At 37.9% G+C, this 17784-nt stretch overlaps 2 protein-coding genes across 2 annotated transcripts; one reads left to right on the top strand and one right to left on the bottom strand.

Annotated features, from left to right (window-relative positions):
• Positions 1-6082: 6082 nt before the first annotated feature.
• hells (helicase, lymphoid specific) lies at positions 6083-13244 on the top strand. The gene is given in 23 exon segments (XM_042736391.1): positions 6083-6394; positions 6476-6573; positions 6676-6779; positions 7025-7147; positions 7356-7409; positions 7508-7532; positions 7659-7720; positions 7804-7842; positions 8521-8745; positions 8971-9153; positions 9268-9411; positions 9660-9856; positions 9962-10058; positions 10204-10365; positions 10597-10748; positions 10839-10983; positions 11080-11163; positions 11660-11779; positions 11874-11990; positions 12245-12404; positions 12523-12619; positions 12747-12823; positions 12953-13244. Coding segments are annotated over 23 exon segments (2565 nt in total). The 5' UTR covers positions 6083-6386; the 3' UTR covers positions 13045-13244.
• Positions 13245-13499: 255 nt separating this feature from the next.
• si:ch211-250c4.5 (coiled-coil domain-containing protein 110) lies at positions 13500-17375 on the bottom strand. Its single transcript, XM_019086382.2, has 3 exons — positions 16732-17375; positions 14840-16642; positions 13500-13627 (listed from the first exon to the last, which is right to left on the bottom strand). Exons 2-3 carry the CDS (start codon positions 16620-16622, stop codon positions 13578-13580), a joined length of 1833 nt encoding a protein of 610 aa, XP_018941927.1. The 5' UTR covers positions 16623-16642; positions 16732-17375; the 3' UTR covers positions 13500-13577.
• Positions 17376-17784: the final 409 nt, after the last annotated feature.

Here is a 17784-nt window from a genome sequence, read left to right as displayed (position 1 = left end):
TGTATATCTTGGCATATTTATTAAATATTACAGTCCAAGCTTATTAGAAGTAAGCAGAACCATATGGGCCTCCAGTCCTACAAAGATCTTTTGAATTAATACTTTAGCTGATAGTAAGGGCATATCTGGTTCAGATGTCCACATTTTGATTCTGTTTGACACACTGCCATTTTTCTAGTCTTATATCAGATGGTTTTGATGATTCAGGTTGAGGTGTTCCCTGCAGTACTGATGTAAACCAGAGATACGTTCCACAACAACATTCGTACAGCCTGCAGTCACCAAGCCCCAGAGCACCTTGTGTTTGATATTCTGTCACATGATTTAAAATCATAATTTCCTTGATGAGATCAGCCAGAGCAGTGTATTTTCAGCCTGCAGCTGCAGTGAAGCCGGACGGACCCCCCATCACACCCCAAACACCATTTTCCCAAAACTCCCCAAACATTTTCCCTAATCTCATTTCCGCAAATTGAGGACCATGCAACAAAGACATCAAATGAAAAGCCGGCATCAGTTGAAAGTGGATTTTTCCTACATCGAGTGACATGTCCTTCAGAAGACGCATTTTTCTTCTTTGGAGATTTGTTTACCAGATTTTAGGTTTTCCGTTTTATTATTTTGTGAGTAGGCATCCGTTTATATGTGATTATCAACTTCTCGGATCAGTCCAATTTGTGTGTAAGTGCTTGACATTAAAGAGAAGTGGATGTTGCCTAAACCACGAATAACCAAATTAGTAGTAATTTACTTCCAGAAAACCTGACACTGTGTGTGATCGGGAATATAGTTGTTTTGATGTTTTTTCAAAAACAAAAAAACACGTGCACTATCAGTGTTTCTGCCATCCTAAATCAGAAATGATTACATTTGGTTTTTCCTCTGTATAGATGTGTTGACTTTACTTCAGGTCAGTGTTTACATGAGTATTGCAGGAACTGGGTCAGACTTGGATGGGGTGGGGGCCTCACACACTCTGTCAGATATCTGTGACCTTAGTTATTAAATTATTCTTCATGTTATCTTAAGTAACACTGAGCACTTTTAATAAATGTGACTGCATGCCTTTCTGATAGTGTTTGACTGGATAAAAACATATTAGGTTTTCCAAACCTTTGACATGAAATTCTACATTCCAGGGTGCATCCCTGGAAAAACTGAAAAAAACAGACTCTCCCCAAACTGAGAGGTCTCTGTTAAAAGCAGAGAAAATGCTGAAAACATATTTGATGAAAAATAATAATAATCATGATTTTTACTGTTGCTTAGCTGTTTGTTTTTGTTTATTGTTAAAGGGACAGTGACATTTTTGTACTCTCATGTCATTCCAAACCTGTATGACTTTCTTTCTTTGGTGGACAACATCAGAAAATGTCCATGCTGCTCTTTTCCACACGATGAAATTAGACAGAGACAGTGCCAGTCACTTATTTTTATCTGTCGGTGGACTATTCCTTTAAAAATAAACAAACAAATATTAAACAAGTAAAAAAAATACTTTAAAATATTAGAACTAACTGGCAAAATACACCAATAACTTAATATAAATCACTTTAATATTTTACGTTTTTTAATGTGTACTGCATTGAATGAAAGGTTTATTGTGCAACCATTACAGTAATTAAAAGAGCTGATAAAAAATATATATATACTTTTAAACTAGCATATAATCTGCACTGTAACACTTAGAGACGGGAAATAAGAGCATTTTATTGGACTAATTTATATATAAGTACATAATGATTTTTTTTTTTTTTAAATGTGTCTATCTGTTGGTTTGTAAGGCCTACATTTTTCAAAACTTTCGAACAAGACATTCAAAGTTGATCTTTAATTTAGACTTTTCTACTTTAAAACGACAGTTATAAGCACAGAACTGTAATATTGCATCCTGTTTGCTACCTCAATTCAAATTTAGCCTTATTTAAATTAAGGAATTTAAATCAAATTTAAAATCATTCTCAGTTCAGTTCAGAACAGCACACTGTTTGTCTGGTCTACTTTCAGAGGAGAACTGGACTAGATGTCAAAACTCCAGTTTTGATTTCATGGGGGTCTTTATCTGATGGGAAAATATTTTTCTTACTATTAACATCTGTTTGTCAGGACTTATTAAGCTTTTATCAGGTAACAAGCTGAGCCTTGTTGGCAACAGCACAGAATATGAATGAGGTAGGAGCAGCTGCTTTTCCAATCTCCCATTCACAAAACAAAGAGAGGAGAAATAAAAATATCTCTTCTGTCTGAGAATCTCCCTGCTGTCTTTGCACATTTAAAATGATGACATCACTGGCTACACCTGTGGGATGTTTATTCTCGGGTTTTCCTCAAGCATCAACACATGTCTCTGTTACATTATCATTTGATCTCTTAAACAGTGAAAAAACCTATATTTATCTTGAACATGAAGACAATAAAGCTGGTCTTTAAGCAGGAAGATTTATGATGAGTACAGGAAACCTTGAAGTGTTTGTGACAAAGACTCAGACAGGTTCCCTCATGTGAACTCCTTCACTGTTGCCACAAAATTAAGAACATTGTGGGCAGAGGACAATAGAAGCGCTACTCTCTAGTAGAAAAATAAAGACAGGGAACAAAAAAAGTGAGCTTACAGTGGGCCAACACCTCCACATCTTCAAACAGCAATAAAGATTTGGAGAAATTAGTCTCTTGTTCACCAATGGATCCTCTGCAGTGAATGGGTGCCGTCAGAATGAGAGTCCAAACAACTGATAAAAACATCACAAGTAATCCATTTTTAACTTTAAACTGCCATTTCTGATCTCATTTTTGATCTGTGCATGTTTTGTGCAAATTTTTACTGGAGAAAACACATAGATAGAGGACTCGTATTTTAGCTGGAAACAATGGTTTGAAGTTAAAAAATGTATTAATAATGGATTTGTTTCTTACAAATACACAGCTTTTCACATCACAAGACATTAATTGATGGACTGGAGTGGTGTGGATTATTGTGATGTTTTATCAGCTGTTTGGACTCTCATTCTGACGGCACCCATTCACTGCAGAGGGTCCACTGGTGAGCAAGTGATGTATGCTAAATTTCTCCAAATCTGTTCTGATGAACAAACAAACTCATGTACATTTTGAATGGCCTGGGGTGAGTACATTTTCAGAAAATTACCATTTTTGAGTGAACTCTTCTGTTATGAATAATGATTGTTACATTACAGGTCATAATTCCAAATGTCAGTGAGAGAAGTGTAAAATAATGTGGCACACTTAAAAGTCTAAACTAACAGACGGAGAGCTGCAAGGGAGGAAATGGGTTAATAGGTCATTTCCATATGTTTACAGGCAGGCAGCTGTCCATGATAACCTTCCTGATAACCCGGATGTATCCCCACTACTCCAACTTAACACACCCTGCACAGGTATGAACACCATTTTTCAACCGATACTTGTTATTATGAAATAATTTATTGTTGAAAGTCTCCTCTTACACTCCATTGTTTGGTTATCAGCCCTCCTGCATATTTAAGTCAGTCGTGTGCTATATAAGGTGAACATAGACATATTCCAACACTGCCAAGTTTGTTGTGTTACACCAAAATATATAAATCATGTGGTGTTAGGTCAGTGAATATTGCATTTATTGAAATATTAAGTTACTGAATTACGTTTTATTAATAAAACATCTTATCTGTTTTTGTTTGGTTAGGACAATATCATCACAAAAAAATCTTCAAAAATGGTTCTCTCACCAAAAACCATCGGTTTGTATCCTCAATAAAGATGATTTTTCAAATGTATTTTCTAAAACACTTTTCAACAAGGTTTCATTCGTTAACATTATAGTTAACATGAACAAACAATGAACTTTACAGCATTTATTAATCTTAGATAATCTCAGTAATAAATGTTTAAAATCAAAAGTTGAACAAATATATTTTTATTAACAAACAACAAAGATTAATAAGTATAAAAACAGACTGCTCATTGTTAGTTAACGCATTAAGTAATGCTTCACGATTAGACCTTGTTGTAAAGTGATTTCTGTAAATATAGACTACAGGGAAATGTAAACTGATTAAAAGTCACATAGGCCTAAGGTAATTTATTTTATGTATTTTGCACTTTACAATGACCTGAATGAATGAAAACCTTCCCATACACATTCTTTTCCATTACTGGATGAGGGGCTATTGGATTTCAAGCATAATTTGGGCAGATCTGGCCTCAGGCTCTCGTGGCATCTGCAGCGGTTCATTCTTCAAGATGGAAGAGAGGAAGGAAGGAAGGCTGAAGAATCGCTGAGCAGACGCGTAACGCAGAGCACACACTCTCCCAAAGGAAAGATAAGACTGCTCTGGGACAGTGCGCTGGAGGGAGTCCTGTCCTTTGACGAAAAGCTGTTTTGTAAATGGATCTGCTCTTATCAAGCGTGAAGAATTTCAGAGCCACCTTTGTTTCACTACTGCTGGCTTATGCTCAGAATCCACTGAGTGTGCCCTCGAAATCAAATTAAAGGCCATAATGCATGAGCTGACATGTTTTTCAGCAAAGTTCAATTATAGTCACTGATCACACATTACACAGACAGGAGATGTTTTTAAATTATAATTTAAACTAATGAATAAAGTTTATGTTTATTATCCAAATCCGCACTTTAGTACACATTGTAAAGCACAGTCTTCAAATTATGCCTGAATAAAACTGTTGTGAGAAGTGGAGTAGCCTAGTATTAACAGGCAATAAATGAATGAAGCCTGTGATTATATAGCCTCATATACAGATGAGAAGTTTAAACAAATAATTAAAGTGTAAAACAATTCAAGAATAGGAAGTTGCCTATGTTTATTAAAGTCTTTCTTGTACATACGACCAATGCAGTGCACATAATATGGGTTCAGCAGCCAATAGCAGAGCCAGGCTCACCTAATTTGAACTCGATTAGTAATATATGAACCAAATAAGGACGGAAAAGCAACTCTCTGCTGACACCTTGTGCTTAATTCAGATCATAGCATTCAGACATATGATACACATTATTTATAAATCGGATAGTTCAGCCTCTACGCCATCTCGCAGTGCCCTTCTTACGCCACCTATAGTGCTGTATTTTACAAATATATTTTACTTATTCATATCCACTAAACTGTAAATATGTCGATTCTGACTAGTCTTTATATTTTTTTTATTTTGTATTTCTTGTCTTATTTTTGTATTTATATATGTATAAGCTTCATTCAATAAATAAATAAATAAATTAATTAATTAATTAATTAATTAATTAAATAAATAATCCCAACTCTTAATTATGATTTTGATTGGATAAGCTAATTTTGCGACCACACGTCACGTCAGCACTACGTTGAAATATACAGTTTAAGGGAGGAACAATCCTTTATTATAAATAAAGTCGATTGTTACTTGGACATACCGGTACATAACAGACTTTTACTTGAGGAAGGTGTTAGGCACGTCGTGAAGCGGAGCAGCATCTCTTTGCTCTAATTAATGGCACTCTGTCATGCTCTCCTTGTGTACATCTGATGAGAGAAACGCGAGAGCACGTGATCAAGGTGACTGAGTTCATCGAGCTCTTGCGGGTTTTCTACTTCACTGTTTTGCTGCATCTTCTTTGTACAACAGGTTTGAGTTTTCACCTCCAGCAGAGATGTTTATGACACGTGTGTGTGTGTGTGTGTGTGTGTGTGTGTGTGTGTGTGTGTGTGTGTGTGTGTGTGTGTGTACGTGTACATGGCGGCAAGATCAAACAATCCTCTGATCTCTTACACACCCCACTTTGTTGCACTGAATGAACTGTACTTTCGCGGGAAATATCAACTAGGCAGTTTGCATACGCGCCGTAGTATAAGGGGTGGATGTTTAAGACTTCTCAAACTTTTCGACTTGTTTACAAAGTTGTTTAAGAGAAGAAGCCTTCATTGTTTTAAAAATTGTATTATTTCACGGTCTTAATCAATATGTTTACATATCACTGCAATAAAGCGAATCATTAAACGAACACAGTAAGACGCGCACCCCTCCAAATGTTCGCAGTAATGGTTTAGTCCACAGTGGCGCGAAACGCCACGCGCTCTACAGCAAAGTCTCACGTTACAGGCGCGAGGTTGTTGTATCCGCCGGCAGCGTGACTGGATCTCAGCCTTTAGAAGAGTGGTTGTATAATTATATATATTTTTTTTTTTGTAAAGAAATAGTATCAGTTCGGGTGGATTTATGCTATTTGCATTCCGTTTTGCTGTTGTGTAAGGCTTTGTTGTGTGTTAGCTGTTTGAGTCTTTAGTTAGAAATATTTGCATTACATATTAAGCTACACTGCAGACGTTTGATAAGGTTTGAGAGACGTGCATAAAAGCGTTTAATTCTACAGTCGGTTTACCCAGAACGCAGCAGAAATGAGTGGGTAAGTGTGTTTATTGTGCATTAGGCACACGAGGTGTCGGCAGAGCCATATGCTTTTATTAACTTGATGTTCATCTTGCAGCATTGTCAAAGAAGAGACACGCAGTGTGTCTCCTCACTGCCCCAAACCCAACGAATCTGAAGAGCCTGAAGGCACTGCTATGGAGGAGAACACTACTGGTAGGGCAGAAGTATTCACAGTAACGTTACACGATGGCAGGCCTGCCTGTGCAAGTCCATGCAGCCTTCAGTTTAATTTCAGTAATCTCCTGCATATTACAGAGAAAAGCCAGCATGGAGAGATTGTCATTACAAAAGAGATGGAGGAGGAGGAGAAGCATTTAGAGGAGGAGGGAGAGAAGAAAGAAAGAGAAATGATGGAAGAGGTACTGCTTTCTCACACGCATGAACAGCCATAAGGCAAAACTTCATTGTCTTTATGTATGCAATCACTGTAAAGTGAGATTGTAGCCTTAGCCAGTAATTATTAGAAATGCTTTTTGTTAAAATGTGGGACCCTTGAGTCTCCTCGTTGCATGTTTTGCAAAAGTCTTTGTATTTTTATAAATAAAATATCATTTATCATGGAGTCTGGGATTCACTTTATTGATACCGAATGTTGTTTTTACAGGCCAGACAGTCGAGGGAGAAAGATTCTCAAGAAATGCGTTTCAGACGACTTCAGCACCTTTTGGAGAAAAGTAACATTTACTCCAAGTTTCTGCTCACAAAGATGGAACAGCAGCAGCAAGATGTGAGTATTGTGTTTGAAAGACAGGAAAGAGCTGTCACACTAGGAGGTTTATCATTTCCGGATGTAAATCTTTCTTGAATGTTTTCATCTGAAATGAATTGTAACCTGGAAGCAGATGTTTGTGGGCAGAGGGTTGTGAAGGAGCCAATCAAATGCTGCCAAAATCTAATGACAGGAAAATATATATATAATTTTTTTGTTATTACAGGAACAAATAAAAAAAGAAAGACTGGAAAAGAAAGCTGCTAGTCAGAAGCAAAAGGTAAGTTTGGCTTCATGCTTTATCACATTTTTCTTCATGTAGAAAAATACGGATAAAGGTTACAATTCTCATATTTCATGATGTATTATTTTCTACAGGGAAATGATAAAAAGACTGTAAAAGGTAGGATTTCTCAGATTGCATTTTAATACAGGGTATTATTTATGATGCTGTTATATTAAAACAAGAAATTAAGATGTCTGATGTGCAATCAGTAATACTGATCTTTTTTTTTTTTTTTTTTTGTAGTTGAAAGAAAGAAGCGTGAAAGGGAAGAGGATTACAAAATCGCAGATGTTATGACCAAAGAGGTGAGCCTTCAATTTATTAATTTTTCCCCAACGACACCATTGATGTCTGTTTTGCTACTGATGTGTATTTTTCTCTCCTTTAGGAAATTCTGTCAAAAGCCAAAAAACCTAAATTGGAAGAGGTAAAGTTTTTTGCTTTGTTTTATTGTGCTTTCAGACATTGTGAAATCAGTATTATCTGTATTGACACTGTTGTAAAATGCTGATAAAACACGCCTGTGAGCTCATGTTCTGTATTAATGCCAAGTTGCTACACTTCTTGAGACATATACAACCAACACTAGGAGTAGTTAGTGATAGTTTACCCAAAAATTTCAATTCTGTCATTAATTTCTCACCCTCATGTTGTTCCAAACCCCTAAGACCTTTGTTCATCTTCAGAACACAAAATGTGATATTTTTGATGAAATCCGAGAGCTTTCTTGACTCTCCATAGACAGAAACACAACTGGCACATTCAAGACCCAGAAACGTAGTAAGGATATCATTACAATAGTCCATGTGACATAATTTTATGAAGCTACGATAACACTTTTTGTGCACAAAGAAAACCAAAAATAATGACTTTAGTCAGGGTCAGAAAGCTTTCGGATTTCATCAAAAGTATCTTGTGTTCCGGAGATGAACAATGGTCTTATGGGTTTGAAACGACGTGAGGGTGAGTAATAAATGACAGAATTTTCTGTGAACTACATCTCTTTAACAACATTTTGTTACATTACAGGTTATTGTTGTAATATTTAATAATGTAATTATTGAACATTCAAGTCTTAATACTTGATTTGATCTCTTTTCTGAAGGAGGCTCATTCATCAGTAAAACTGGAAGCTGAGGACATAGAGAAGATGAGCGACACCAACTCCGATATTAAAGGCCGACTGTCTGAGGCTTTGCGGGAAAATAGTAAGCAGATGCTGGATCCAGAGAGAACCGTGAATGGCCAGCCTGTGCCTGCACAGCAGCCCAAACTCTTCACTGGGGGTGTGATGAGGTGGTACCAGGTGGAAGGCATAGAGTGGCTCAGGGTGAGTGAGAGCTGAATAAACACATGATCTGCAGAGGGCAGTATATTTATTCTCCATTGTCTGGAATTAGAGCTGGATTCTATTCTCTTAATGTTGTGTGCATGCTCTGAGCTGCAAACACCCATCTGCCTTATGCTCCTATACATGCGAGTTGCAAAGCAAGGATGTTGTGTGAATATATTATGTTTGTATGATAGCTAATGAATGGGTGTGTCCGCTTTGCAGATGCTGTGGGAGAATGGTATCAATGGTATCCTGGCTGATGAGATGGGTCTTGGGAAAACCATACAGTGCATCGCCCATATTGCGATGATGGTTGAGAAGAAGGTCCTTGGGCCCTTCCTAGTTGTGGCTCCTTTGTCCACTCTTCCAAACTGGATCTCAGAATTCAAGCGCTTCACCCCAGAGGTGTGAAACAGTAACTGTTGTTCATCTTTATTGAAATGAATGTTTGAAGTCAGTTTCCTACAGTTTGAGAGGTTTCTGTTAATTGACTGTTTTGTTCTTGCTCTGTGTGTTTAAGTGTCTGTCCTGCTGTATCATGGTCCACAAAAAGAGAGGATGGACCTGGTGAAGAAGATCCGTCAGGCGCAGGGTCCTCTCAGAATGTGCCCTGTTGTTGTTACATCCTTTGAAATAGCCATGAGAGACAGGAAGCTTCTACAGGTAAACAGATCTGGTGTTGTATTGTTTTACTTTCATCCGGAAATGAGTGTGTTTCCTGGTCCTGTGCACAGTTCATCAGGAAAAGAGTTTTTGTATGTTCACTCTTTCATCAAAATATTGCATGGTGCCCATTCTGCCACTTAAGCAAAGATTGTGCAAAAGTGGGGAATTTATCACATCAGATTTAATCCTGATAAGCACAAAGCAAGTTTTGAAGTGCATGAATGGATTGCCATGTGTCTCCTCAGCGTTTCCACTGGAACTATATGATTGTGGATGAGGGCCACAGGATTAAAAACTTGAACTGTCGCCTGGTGCAAGAACTGAAGATGCTGATGACTGACAACAAACTGCTGCTGACAGGAACCCCGCTGCAGAATAACCTGTCTGAGCTGTGGTCTCTCCTCAACTTCCTCCTCCCAGATGTGTTTGATGACCTGAAAAGGTAAGAAGGCACATACAAAGTGCATGATAATGATTTAGTCTTAAGAACAGAGGATTTTCTTGACTCAAATCAAAAGTTGATGGGTTTTTTTTTTTCTCCCCTCAGTTTTGAGTCATGGTTTGACATTAGCACCATCACTTCAGATGCAGAAAACATTGTGGCTAATGAGCGTGAACAGAATATCCTTCACATGCTTCATCAGGTATCTTCACAACATGACAACAGTGTTTTGTATACGTTGTCCAATATGTAAATTTTAAGTGGTCTTTGGCTAGATATAGGCTGAGTATTATAAGCATTTGTTCTGTTCTTTGCTTTTGGTTTTAATGGCATTTTAATGTTTTCAGATCCTCACGCCCTTTCTTCTGAGAAGACTGAAGTCAGACGTCACGCTGGAGGTTCCACCTAAGAAAGAGATCGTAGTGTACGCACCCCTCACAAACAAACAGGAGGCCTTTTACATGGCCATTGTTAACAAGACCATAGCAAAGCTGCTGGGTCAGGAGAAGGTGAGTGGCCTATCTGCACCTGCTATTTTAAGATTTTTGTATCTGTTCAGGTGTTCATCAAACAGCACCAAATACAAGATGTGTTAACCAACAGAACAGGTTCATTCTAATCAAAATGTTTATCACGTTGGATCTTTGTCTTGGTATGAACAGGATATTATAGTTATAGCAGGAGGAGTGTGGTCGGAGTATTTATTCATTATTAATAACATCTTTTTTGACACTTCTTTGGATGATTCAGCACCTGTGCCACTAACATCCAGTGGCCGACCAAAACGCAGGACCAGGAAGGTGGTGGACTATTCTGAGTCAAACACTGACTCCATGAAAGATCTCGAGAGGTACCTAGAGAAGGTTCAGAAAGACATGGAAAGTCAGGCAAGGTCTGTCTCTCTTGTTGTATTTACCAGTTTAACCTCTGCTTTAAACTCCGCTGTGAGCTTTTTGATGTGACATGGTTACTCTCTCCTTAGCTCCAGCCCAGTGGTGGATGTTTCCATGCCAGTTGATGCTCAAGTTAACTTGAAACTGCAAAACATACTTATGCTGCTGAAGAGGTGCTGCAACCATGCTTACTTGATAGAGTATCCTCTGGACCCCGCCACTGGAGAATTTAAGGTACTTCACACATAATAGTGCATGAGTTGGAATGATCTGATTTGGTATGAAGGTATTGGCAACAGAACATGTTCAGTAATCATCCCAATGTTACAGATTGATGAGCAGTTAGTGGAAGCATCAGGGAAGTTTCTTATCCTGGACCGAATGCTTCCTGCACTGAAGAAAAGAGGGCACAAGGTAAAGTTCACAATCTCTCATGCATACTTTTGAATGAGTAACAGCTCTATCAAGTGGGTGTCATACTCCACTGTGACCAAGCCAATTTTGCTCACATTTAATTGCCTGCATAAAATATCTGTATGTATGGTTATATTTAGGGCTGAACAATACACTGAAAAAATGTGAATGTTTTTGACAGAAGTCTCTTAAGCTCACCAAGGATGCATTTATTTGATCAAAAATACAGAAAACAGAAGTGTTGTGATTCCTGTGATGCAAAGCTGAATTTCCAGCATCATTACCCCAGTCTTCAGTGTCACATGATCCTTCAAAAATCATTCTAATATGCTGATTTGCTGCTCAAGAAACATTACTCATTAAAAACAGCTGCTTAATATTTTTGTGGAAAAATTGATGCTTTTTTTCAGGATTGTCAATTTAATTCATCTTTATGAAAAAAAAAAAAGGAATCTTAATTTCATCCATAATCTGATTTTTTTTTTTTTTTAAACAGGTGCTGATTTTCAGCCAGATGACTTCCATATTAGATATTCTGATGGATTATTGTTATCTCCGCGGTTGTTTATGAATACGGCTGGATGGGTGGGTGAGTTAGATAGACCGAGATGAGAATGTGAGCTGCAGTTTGTTGGTTAATGCAAATTGGCATCACTTTACAGTTAGTGCGAGTTTTCATTTGACAAATTATTGTTTTTTTTTTCATGCAGATGAAGAAGTTTTCTTCTGATCCGGAGGTGTTCCTCTTCCTCCTGAGCACTCGAGCTGGTGGTCTGGGAATCAACCTCACAGCTGCCGACACAGTCATCATATTTGACAGTGACTGGGTATGAATTTAGCTGTGCAACCTGTTCATATGTGACTTGTATAGAGCCCCGCACATTATATGCAGTCAAAGTACTTATTGTGGCCATGAAATTAAGAATTTGTTCCATCATTTTAGTTATCATGGTAAAAATTCTTAATTTGTGGCCACTTTGGCTTTAAAAGCTAAATAAATAAATAGAGTTGGATAAAGCCTCTATTCTTACATTAGTTTTGATTTGAATGAAAAGCCTCATTTTATGAATTTCATCTTCAGAATCCCCAGGCGGATTTGCAGGCACAGGATCGGTGTCACCGTATTGGGCAAACGAAGCCTGTGATGGTTTACCGCCTCATTACGGCCAACACCATTGATGAGAAGATCCTGGAGAGAGCCTCTGCCAAGAGAAAGCTAGAGAAGATGGTCATTCACAAAAGTACGCAGCTGTTGCAGAAAATGCCACATTACCAACCTATGAATTCATTATTTTTTAAATATCTGCTTTTTTGCTGCGACTCTCCATTGACCTTTTCTCCTTACATTTGTCTTTTTAGATAAGTTTAAAGGTTCTAAAGCAGAGCTCAAACAGACCAAGAGCTGTGTGGATGTAAATGAGCTTGTGGAACTGCTGAAGTCCAGAGACTATGACGGGTACAGATATTCATACTGATTCTAGACTGAAAGTCACAAGACTTTTAATCCATCACAAAGCATTGCTAAATTCTGTGTTGTAAGTTGCATCACAATGACTGTTCTGATGTGATTCATGCTGTTGCAGGGCAGTGAAAGGCACTAAAGGAAAGGTCATCAGTGACAAAGATCTGGAGATCCTGCTGGACCGTAGCGATTTAATGAGTAAGTGTCCTTTTTGTCTCCGATCTCAATGTGTCTTTGTAAAGTGTAGGTTCCACTGCATATTGATTTTCATAGTAATGCTTTGACATTTTAATGCCCCTCTCATGTGACTCAAATCTCCTTTTTCAGATCAAGCCAAGAGGCGTGTTAAGCGGGAGAAGGATGGGGTGTTTAAGGTTATTGAGACCAAAGATGATAGTGGTGACATCAGTCTGTCTTGAGAACACTGACACTTGAAATCTGCCACTAGGCCAAAGTTGAGTTATCATTGCCACACTGATCAAGCAACATTTACTGGTCCAAAAGCTGCCTGCTGGTTCTACTCAAAGATTGAGATCTTTTCTATTTTAGACTTTTAGGTTGACCACTGCTGCTTTTAATAATTCCATCCTTGGTTATGATTTTTAGCAGATTTAACGGGTCTCTTTTTTTTTTTCCAATCCCATGTGTACTTTTATTTTGGGACTAGCACTAAAAAACAGGAATCCCACATTTTTGCTACTTTGTAAATACTGTTGTACATTTCATATGTAGTTGACTGAATAGGAATCGCACATGTAAACCGCTTCAAAGCACTTTGACATTCTAGAATACTGTAGAACAAACTTTTATTTCATGTTTTCAAAATATAATAAATTTTCTATACAGCATCTGATGTTTTTTTTATTTATTTAAATGCAGAAATGTTATGTTGTTACAGGAGAAAGTGTGCATGTGCACACAATAGCTGGTGGTAGAAAACCAACAGTTCATTTCATTTTTGCTGGATCTCCTCTTCTAGTTTTCTTCTAATGTCCTGAATCACTGCAGGGAAGAAAACCACGAGATTATATTTTCGTTCCAAAGACAGGATGCATGCAGTTATAATGAATGCCTTGTACACTTCCATTCAAAAATTTGGGGTTGGTAAAAAAAAAAAATTCTTCATTCGCAGCAATACTGCAGTTACTTGATAGAATTACTGTTTATTGCAATAATATAGAAATATTTATGTACAAATAAATACATTTCATAATACTCACCCTCATGTCTTTCCAAACCTGCAAGACCTTCGTTCATCGTCAGAACACAAATTAAGGTGTTTTTGATGAAATCAAGAGCTTTCTGACCCTCCACTAACAGCAATGCAAATACCACATTCAAGACCCAGAAAGGGAGTAAGGACATTGTTAAAATAGTCCATGTGACATCACTGGTTCAAAGGTAATTTTATGAAGCTACAAGCATACTTTGTGTGCAAAGAATAAAAATAACGACTTCATTCAACAAAGTCTTCTCTTCTGGGTCAGTTTTTGCTGCACATTCAGGAGAGTATCACGATAAGCATGTGTCTTTTTTATATATGTGACTGTCTTAATGATGTGCTTATGACCTTTCTGGGCCTTGAACTTGTCAGTTGTGTTGCTGTCTACGCAGGGTCAAAAAGCTCTTGCATTTCATCAGAAATACCTTAATTTGTGTTCTGAAGATGAACAAAGGACTTGCGGGTTTAGAACAACATGAGGGTGAGTAATTAATGATAGCATTTTCATTTTTGGGTGAACTATCCCTTTAAAGCTTAATTTCCAGCAGCCATTACACCACCAAGCCATTACGCTTAAATGTGGAAGCATGATACATTTTTGAATAGAAAGTTACAAAAAAAAAAAGCACTCTTTTGTAATATCAAGGTCTTTGTCACTTTTGATCCATTTAATGCATTCCTGTTAACTTAAAGTCTTATTGTCCTCAAACTTTTGAATGGTGGTGCCCATTTTTTCCCCATTTAAACCTAGAAATGTAAAAAGATTTTTCAAAAACATTCTGCACTATTTTTCTAGTTTACTAAAATAAGTTTGTGACACTGAGAAAGTGTCAGATTTCAGGTCAGAGTTCATGCAGCAAATACTCAAATGTTAAAAATAGTGAATTTTACTCCTTTATAATACAATTTGAATAAATTAGGCTTTAAAACAACTATAGCAACAACAAAAGCAACACATGATGAATTTCACTAGTAAGTCACAGGTCTCATACCATCATCAGGAATCATTCCATCATCGGCGTGTGAGAACTTCTGAGCATTTCTCTGATGGTTTGTAATGATGTCAGTGATGGTCATGGGAGGATCAGCTGCATCCATGTGGCCCATTTTCTGTGTGATCTTGTCGCTGAGGCCGAGGTAATCCTTTCGCAAGTCCTCCATCTCCGCTAACAGCACCTCTCTCTCTCGCTCCAGCAGTCGAATGGCCTCTTTGAGTCGTGCTCCCTCCTTCGTGCTTGCCATCTCCGACGCCATCTTTTCTTTATGAACGCTCTCCAACTTCTCTGTCAAGACTTGCTTGTCTCTCTTGAGTTTACCGACCGTCTGCATCAAAGTCTCGCACTCTCTTCTCAAACCATCAGACTGCTGCAGACAGGCTTTCTGCTGCTCCTGCAGCTGAAGCATCTCCACTCTCTGCTTGTTGTGAATCAGTTTCGATTCATATTTCACAGCCTCCACCTGTTGAAGTGCTTGGTCTCTTTCTGTTTTGCAGTTCTCCAACTCGGCGTTCAGTTTTTCAGTCACCTCCTGAAATTCCTTAACCTTCTTCTTATTGTCAGACTCTTTGGAGCAAGTCGACTGAATGAGCTCCATGTTCTTCTCCTGAGCTTTACGTAAATGTTCCCGGAGGTTTGCAGATTCACTTCTCGTGGCTGATATCTCCTCCTTAAGTCTCTGATGAATGCTGATGTTCTTCTTGTGCTCGGCGTCCATCATCTGGAGCGTCTCTCTACACAAAGCCAGATCTCGATCTGCTACATCTCTTTGCTCCTCTAGAAGTTTCTGCTTGGTTAGCAGCTCTTGAGACATCTGCTGGAGCTTCCTCAGTGATTTTTGACAGCTCTTTTTCTCATTGAGCTCCACGTTGAGTTGGTCCTTCATGGCATTAGCGCGTGTTTTTAGGCGCTCGTATTTCTCCATCAGTGCTTTAAGCTGTTTTATAGACGTCTTGTTGTTACTTTTGGCTTCAGCGAGTTCCTTCTTCAAATCTTCAGAGGTTTGCTCAAACCTGGTGGCGATTTCGCTGCTTTTCTGTTCCTCACTCTTCAGCTTTTCAGTAACGAGTTGGGTTTCCTTTTCTTTCTGCTTTGACATCTCTTGCATTTCTTTCAGTTCTTGTCGCTTGACCAACAACAAATGGACAAGATGTTGATTCTCCAAGTCCTTCTGCTGCAGTTGCTCCTTCACGACTTCAAAGAAGTCGAGATGTTTACTCTTCAAAGAGGAACTTTTGTCAGCTCTGCTTCTTTCTCGGCCCTTTGCTATTTCCTTCAAAACGGCTTTGGATGGGTTTGAGGAACGTTCAACAGATCTTGTTGAATTAGACTTGATAAAGTAACCAAAGGGCAGATGTAAGGCTTGATGATCCATGAGGAAATCATATTTTGACCCGAGGGCACTCATCGTAGCCTCTTCTTTTTTCAGCAGATCTGCTCCTGCTAGAATTCTGTGCAGGGATTCAACTGCTTGCTCATTAAAATCTTGACTGACATTTTCATTCGTATTTCTCAGTAAATTCTGTCGCACTTTCAAGAACCTGTTTTCGAGCGTATCCGCTGCAGCATGCTGGGATTTAGCAGCGAGTTCTTTCCCTTTCTTCCATCCACTAAAAAGCAGCTCTTTGTCATTTGATTGCATTTCACTGCTGATGGCTTCTGGCTGATGGGTGTCCAACTTATCAGGAACTGGTCTGTCACAGTCCTGCTGCGTGTCTTGAATACGGTCAAGTTTACACTTGTGCTTACATCTTCTAGTCTGTTTGACGTCCAGGTCCATGCGAGTTGAGTTTGTTTATACTGTAAGAAATCCAGGCAAGTCATTTAAGCAATGGTGTTCAAGATTTACTTCAAATAAGCACTTCATAGATGTTGAAATGAGCCCTTACCTCACTTGTATTACTCCCCAGCATCCAAACGGACTGCAACAGAAGCCTACTGTGCCACTCAATCCCCATTGTTCAAAACGTTTTAAAATGTCTGTCGCCATAGTAACAGGACCAACGCTGGCAACACTAAGCACTAGGAAAAAGACGTTATAAAAATGGTTTTGAACCAAACCGGTTCCGCTTGAATGACTGACGTTAGCGGCGCCAGAACAAAAGCAGCTATTATCCCACAGCTGAGGCTCAACTCAAACTTGGCCAGCAGTTTTGGTTTGTCGTAAGACTGGGAAACTTAATTAAACTGAGGAAGCGTCTAATAAATAAATAAATAAATAAATTTTGTAGTTTTAATAAAAAAAATTAGTTAACATTTTACAATAAGGGCGAATTAGTTATTGCATTAGGATCGAACAATAAACAATACTCGTATGGCATTTATTTATTATTATTCTTTTTATATAATCGCTAGGATTTCGGAATACTTACTGTAGGTCACTTTTTCAAACCTCTTCAGTTTTCCTTACCAACTTTCAGCTTGGCCAACAGTAAATGTCACATACAAAATGCACTAAAACTACCAAAAATGTCATTCTAAAATCAACCATATATGGTCCATATTGATATTACAGTACAAAATTGTTCTGAAGTTTTCCCCTTTTGTATAAACAGTAATGGATTCAAAGATTAACACCTGTGTTCAGCTAAATCTGTTTTGATAGTATTTCATTTTTATATTTCAGTATTACTGTAGAAATGTAGCACAGCAGAGTGGCCTGCATGTACACTGAGTTTTGGTGGTGATTGTTTCTGAGAGAAACATATTATTTAATATAAATATAAATTTCATGTGAAAAATTAATTTCACAAACTGCTGTTGTACTTATGGTGTAAAATAATAATAATATAAAAAAAGAAACCATCTAGATTAGTAGTTAAATATACTACTGTGTATTCCAAATTCATTTAAAATTCAAATAAATTTTAACTTGAATACAAAAATAAACATTGCTAACATATAGAAGCTTACTGTAGTGTTTATTTTTTGCTGTTTTTATA

This window comes from Cyprinus carpio, chromosome B13 (assembly GCF_018340385.1).
Source record: "Cyprinus carpio isolate SPL01 chromosome B13, ASM1834038v1, whole genome shotgun sequence".
In the NCBI taxonomy this organism is placed as follows: domain Eukaryota; kingdom Metazoa; phylum Chordata; class Actinopteri; order Cypriniformes; family Cyprinidae; genus Cyprinus; species Cyprinus carpio.
The sequence above is the reverse complement of the archived record's forward strand: the minus strand, read 5'-3'. Positions and strand labels throughout refer to the sequence as shown.